Source organism: Nothoprocta perdicaria, unplaced genomic scaffold (assembly GCF_003342845.1).
Source record: "Nothoprocta perdicaria isolate Ctin4 unplaced genomic scaffold, notPer1 scaffold_443, whole genome shotgun sequence".
Taxonomy (NCBI): domain Eukaryota; kingdom Metazoa; phylum Chordata; class Aves; order Tinamiformes; family Tinamidae; genus Nothoprocta; species Nothoprocta perdicaria.
Genome location: NW_020455692.1, coordinates 107568 through 113870, shown reverse-complemented (window position 1 = coordinate 113870; position 6303 = coordinate 107568). Strand labels below are relative to the sequence as shown.

General features: G+C 52.8%; 2 protein-coding genes across 2 annotated transcripts in view; both read left to right on the top strand.

Moving 5' to 3' along the window:
- Positions 1-3: 3 nt before the first annotated feature.
- GPX1 (glutathione peroxidase 1) lies at positions 4-1133 on the top strand. The gene is made up of 2 exons (XM_026046457.1): positions 4-201; positions 454-1133. Exons 1-2 carry the CDS (start codon positions 4-6, stop codon positions 817-819), a joined length of 564 nt encoding a protein of 187 aa, XP_025902242.1. The 3' UTR covers positions 820-1133.
- A 3455-nt stretch (positions 1134-4588) lies between these two features.
- USP4 (ubiquitin specific peptidase 4) overlaps positions 4589-6303 on the top strand; it is a 38888-nt gene continuing 37173 nt past the window's right edge. Inside the window, exon 1 of the mRNA XM_026046452.1 lies at positions 4589-4650. Coding sequence (XP_025902237.1) covers positions 4589-4650 — 62 coding nt within the window. The remainder of the gene's footprint in view (positions 4651-6303) is intronic.

The window sequence follows — 6303 nt, the reverse complement described above, 5'->3', positions numbered from 1 at the left end:
GCCATGCGCGCGCGGCCGCTGGGTGCGGCGGAGCCGCTGGCGCTCGGCTCGCTGCTCGGCCGGGTGCTGCTCGTGTCCAACGTGGCGACGCTCTGAGGCACCACGGCCCGCGACTTCACGCAGTTCAACGAGCTGCAGCGGCGCTACGGCCCCCGCGGGCTCGTGGTGCTCGGCTTCCCCTGCAACCAGTTCGGGCACCAGGTACCGCGCGCCGGCGGGGAGCCAGCTCGCCCCGAACCCCTCGGGCAGCTCTGGAGCGCAGCCCCGCTCCGCGCAGAGCCRTGCGGGGGAGCGGGAGGGCCCCAGCGCGGCCCTTCCCACCCAGGAGCTGCTGGGGCGCGCGGTCCCGCCTAGAGCCTCACGCTTCATCTTCCTCCTCCTTGTCTCTTTTGTTGCCCTGTTGTTTTGGTTTGTTTTGTGTGTGCGACTTGTTTCTTTGTTCTCCTCTCCCAGGAGAATGCCACAAACGAGGAGATCCTCCGCTCACTGGAGCACGTCCGCCCCGGCAACGGCTACAAGCCCAACTTCACGCTGTTTGAGAAGTGCGACGTGAACGGCAAGGACGCCCACCCGCTCTTCACCTTCCTCAAGGAGGCGCTGCCCTTCCCGCACGATGACCCCACCTCGCTGATGACCAACCCACAGTACATCATCTGGTCACCCGTGTGCAGGAACGACATCTCCTGGAACTTCGAGAAGTTCCTCATCGGCCCCGATGGCGTCCCCTTCAAGCGCTACAGCAGGCATTTCGAAACCATCAAGATCCAGGATGACATCGAGTTCCTCCTTCAGAAGGTCCCCAAGGAAGCCCTTGGTTAGGCCAACACTTTGGCAAGCCCTCCAAGGCTTTTCCGCCGCACCACCCCACTGGCCCACGGCTGAACGCGCAAGAGGAATCGCTGCTTCCCGCTTGGTTTTCCAGGCTTGCGTCTGCTTTYTGAAGGGAGGGGAAAGGTGCTCGATCTGGTGGTAGAATTCCAACATCCTTGCAAGTTTTGTTTGTGAGGGTGTGCCTTCCAAATCTTAGAAGTGCACCTGATGTTTTAAAAGTTGCATGTGAATGTTTGGAAGCTACTTCAGGGAAAGCATCTCTGAGTCTCCGAATAATAATAATAAAAACCTTGTGTGCTTTCTGTGCGGCACCTGCTTGCTYGGTCTGGGGTAGGCGGGCAGGGTGCAGCCCCCATGAGCCTCCAGCGGCTCRTGAGAGCACTCACAGGCCTGGAGCYGCGCGAGTGGGGCGGGAACCCCCCTGAAATCCCAACGCAAAGGGAAAAGCAGCTCGAGGGGCACGTGCTGCTTGCAAACATCCTGATCCTGTGCCCGAGGCTCAGTGCTCCTTGCCACATGAAAGCAGTGGAGAGCCAAAATACCTTTGGCAGCCTCTGTGCTGGGCCTCGCTTGAGGCTTGCCTGCCTAGGAAAGATAATGCTGGCCCAGGCCCAAGGCGTGGGTTAGCTGCCAGCCTCTCTCTCTGGAGAGCAGAGAGAGGCCTGGATGGCACCAACACTAGATTGATAAGTGATGAGGGAGGCAAAGGGGTGGGTTGGAGTCTGTGTCATGCTGTTGTGGCCATGCTGGYGAATTGCTTGGGGAAGTAGAACCTTCCTGATGCTGACCAAGGTCCACCCAACTCTTTGGCCTCTGTCACTGGATGCCTCGTGGAGACAGTGACCCCAAGTACCATGGCTGGTAGCTGATCCAGCTCTACGCCTTTCCCACTCTGTTATCTCCTGTTGTTGGCTGTGTTTTTGATTGGTGGCAGCCTAAAGCAGGTCTCCTCATGCTTGTCCAGTCCCCCACCAAGCCTGTCTAATCCTAGAGCACCCCCAACACCTCGTAACAGGCTGAATGAGGCAAAGAATCAAGCTTGTTTATTTTGAACCCAGTTTGTGCAAGTTCCATTTGCTTCCTCTCCTCGTTCCTCTGGGTACAAGAGAGCCCATTGCCTCCATCCAATGTTCGTAGAGCAGGTTCTTTCTTTCCCAGGCTGAAAAATACCATTTCAGCAGCTCTTATGTGGGAGCTGTGTGTTACCTTGGATTGTGGCTTCCAGGCATAACTACTGTTTGCAACACTCAAAGGGTGGCTGAGCCACTGTTCAGACATCTTCTGATTCTTTTCCTAATGGTTGTGTCCCACCTGGCCCTGAGTGATACTTGATCATGGAGATTTTACAAGCCCCTGAGCGTCAACACCTGCGTCTCAGCCTGTCGCCTTCCCGGAACCGAGCTCACCCTGATTTCACCCACTGTCTTCTTGCCTCATCATTCAGGTTCTGTGGGTTCTCAGACAGCCTCTGACCTTGTCGCTGCCAGTACCTATTTCACTGGAAAACCATCTATGCGGCTGTGTTGTTTTGCAAGAAGTTGCTGCTCGTTTTGATTGTGAGTTGCTCCTTCCACACCTGAGCCCTGACCCGAGCTCCCTGGTGACAACATTGAGGAAACGAAAAGCAAAGCAGAAACCCAGCSTTTTGGAAGGAAAGCTCAACACTTTCAAGTCTTATCAGTTGTGCGCTGCTTTTGWCTGTTGCTCTGTGTTCACAGCCACAGCTTCTCACCTCATTTATTTGCCCTCTGCCTCTGAAGTGAATTCAAGGCCCCTGATGGGCTGAACGCTGCTGGGCTGGACACAATTGTGGTAAAATCTACAGCCTGCTCCACCCTGCTCCCTTCTAGGGCTGAGTAATCAAGCTTTAAAACGAAGATTACACAACCCCCACGACTGACTGTTTCTTTACTTCCACTGCACTCCTGTGGGAAAACAGGAAGCCTTCAGTGACTCTTTTGCAGCAGAAGTAGCTCGATTTGGGACATTCATCTTTCAGTCAAATCTACTTCTCTAATTAGTGCCGGATGTTACAATATGCTCAGGGTATTGAGAGTTGTGGGTAACAGGAACTCAGTACACCACATTTGAAAATCTGGCTCAACGTGGCACTTCCTTCGTCCAGATCCAGCCAAACTCAGGACACTCAATGAGGGGCAGTTCTCCTGCAGGGACAATTTCTCTGCTTCATCACCTTCTGCCTAGCTTGCGGTTCCCTGTGCTGTGGGGAGTGGGTTGTAGCCCCTGCTTTTGTCCTGGCGTCAGCCACGCCACCAAAAAAGGGCTCGTGCCAAGCAGGGATATCAGCYTGCCCCAGGCAGGAGGCCCTCAGCGCCCCTGCCTGTGCCAGCGCCAGGGGCCGAAGCCTCAGCCGTGCTAGCAGGAAATTGAGGCAGCGCTCCCAGTACAGACACAGCCACGCCAGAAGAAACACATTGAGGCTATTCCAGGGGGAAAAAGATAGCTACGCCAGCAGGAAAATGAACAATGCGGGTATTAGCCCACTGCAGTGCCAGCAGCAGCCCCGCGGGGCAGCTRGAAGCCTCTCGGCCTTGCTAGTCCCTGCCTCGCTCTGTCCTCTGGTGGGCCAGAGCGAYGGGCCAGGCCGAGGCGCTGGGGGAGCGGGTGGGCTGCTGAGCACAGCACTCACTCGGGGCGTTCGGGCAAACGGGCAGTGCCTCTGGCAGCGCCGCAGGGTCTGTTCTGCTGCTCTCCCCCTTCTTCCACATACCAGAGTGTCCCATTTCCCTCCTTCCTAGGGACCGGGCAGGTGCTGGTGCGGCTTTCTCCAGAGCGCCCTCTCCCCTTCACTCTTTCAGGCTGTTGATAGTTGTCATTGACTTCTTAAGCCTTAAGATAAGTTCAGATATTTGAAGCTGGGCTCTGTTAAGTGGCTGTGAAGAACCTTTTCCCTTCCTGTCCCTATCGCACCCCCACACCTCAGGTTTCCAGGTATCCCGCCCACCAGATCCAAGATTTTTTCCTGAAATGCCAAAAAACGGAGCATAAGACTTCTCAACCTAAAAATGTTCCTTCAGCCATTTAAGATTCTTTTCTCCTTCCTGCAAAGCTTTGTTGCTTTGTCATTAAGTGACTTGAAGATCTATTAAGYGCCTTTTAAATGAGACTTAAAGAATGACGAAAGACAGAACGTAAGACTTTAAGCTTTTGCATGCGATGCTTTTTACCGCTGCTGTAGTAAGGTGGGCAGGAAGCCCCTGCCACCAACGCAGTTGTGCCAACCTGCAAGTGGCCAGAAGGTTCCTCTGCCTTCCACTCCATCTGGAGACCAGCGAGGGCAAGAAGCCAAAAAGCTGYGAGTGAAGAGCTTCAAGAGCAGAAAATGCAGGGACAGCCCTACCTGCTGTGAAACTCTAACAATTTCTGTCATTTCCTAACACCGAATCATAACGCTGTCGATGGGACGAAGTTAACTGTTGGCTGCATGTTCTGTTAGGAGTGGGTAATTCAAATTCAGCAGCAAGAGGCCAGCCAAGGCGCTGTTATCTCAAAGGAGCTGACTCATTTTTAAACACACACCCAGTTTTGTTGTAACAGGGCATAGCAGTCTGTTGAAATCCAAAAAAAAAAAGGGCCCACTCTCTGGGAAAAAAAACAGAAGCAAGATACTTGGCTCTGACTGAAAGGAGAAAATGGTCCTCAATTTTGATGTTCCAATAGGCATTCTGCCTCCTGCTGTAACATTCCCCACGCCGATGCCACGGGCAAAGCTGGCACACAGGGCCGCAGCGGGGCGATGGTGTCTGCCTTGAGGGCAGACACTCCTGGCAAGCACATCGGGCCCCTCCTTCCCTTTCCGTGAGGTAAACGGAATTCTTTGGGAGACAACTTCTTTGGCGTTTCAGTTTAAAATAGGTTTGTTTTGGTTTGAAGCAGGTTTTTAAGCCCCTGGGAACCCTCACCGATTTCCTTCCTTACCCATCACAGGCTCCACCACTGCTATATACAGAGATAAAACGATAGCCTTACTCCAAATCCAACACTTTATTTATTTTTAAGATCCAGTTAGCCCTCCGAGCCTCAGCATCACACACAGCGAGTGACTGCTCACTGTAACTCCCAAGTTATTTCTAAAGCTGTTGCTCTTCAGAACAGAGACTCCATCGGTACTTCTCCTTCCGTATTTGTGCTCAGCCTCCAGCTATGGCCTTCAGTGGGCTATTTCATTTGGTTTGTCAAGCAACATTAAAAGGTCTGCATATGATAAAAGACACAAGTTCCTTTGTTACTCAAACCATCTTTGCAACGTGAAAAGTTAGCATCATTGCAAACACTCATTAAACTTGCACTCTCCCACAACTGGTAATTTTCTAAAGTGAATCCCAGGCTCCCTTTCTCCAGCAAATCACAACTGGGGAGAGCAGAGGAGTCGCTGAGGTTTTGCCAAGTCAGAACCGGAAGAAAGACTGAAATTATCTAACTAAATAAAAAAGTCCCCATTTGAGACAGCTTGTMTGAGCTCAGGAAGGAGAAAGTGCAGGGTACTCAACAGCCTCTCCTCCTCCCGCGCAAGCAGGCATCATATGGATGATTTGTACCAGCCTTGGAATCGCAATGCGACGAATCATGAGTAGAGCAAGTTTCAAAGATTATCATTTCTGATGGGAGGAAAGCCCAACTTGGCTTAAACTCACTCAGGGACCAGTCCAACACTTCCAAAATCTCTGAGCTCCTTAGCTAGGCCCTAGAATCTGTCCTCTCTTCCCTTAGCATCAAAATGTCCTTCCCTAGCCAGAGCCATGAGAAGAGACATCTATAAAGGAACGTACATAAGAAAATCAAGGATGATGGGTTTAAATTGTGCCAAAAGGTTGAGAATGCCCATCTCTGGAGGATAAACTTCAGCCTACCCCTTCCAGCCAGTATTAGAAGTATTTACCTTGCTCCATGCTAAGTCAGGCTGGGAGTGCTGCTCTCTTGTAACCATCCTATGAACATTGTCCCACCCTTCCAAATGTCTAAAACCCCTTTAATCATGTCAGGCATGGGGAAACGGCTCAGGTTACTGTGTTACAAGGTTATTGTTCTGCCAGCATGTAATGTTTGAAGCATGCTACCCTCACAAAGCACCTCAACCTTCTCCCATCCAGAGCCAGGGCCACCTCAAAGCACCCTCCTGGGCCTCACGTTACATGCGTGGGGGAGGATTCACACCGAATGCATCACAGCTCCTGGGCCCCCAAGGGTTGTAGCATTGCTCTGAGGTCCCCAGACACCGCCAGGATCCTTTGCTGGTGGCCTCCTCCTCCTCCAGGCACGGAAGATATGGGAGAAGCTGGTCCCCAGGGCAAGACGCTGCCCACAGAGTGAAGGATAAGGAGCTGGTGGACAGTTATGGGAGACACAAGAGTGAGGGCTTCACCCACTGCGCAAGAGGCAGCTCGACAACAACAAGCCCTACCAGCACCACAGAGCCGGCCATTGCCCCCAACCCGCCCCAACACCGCCCGC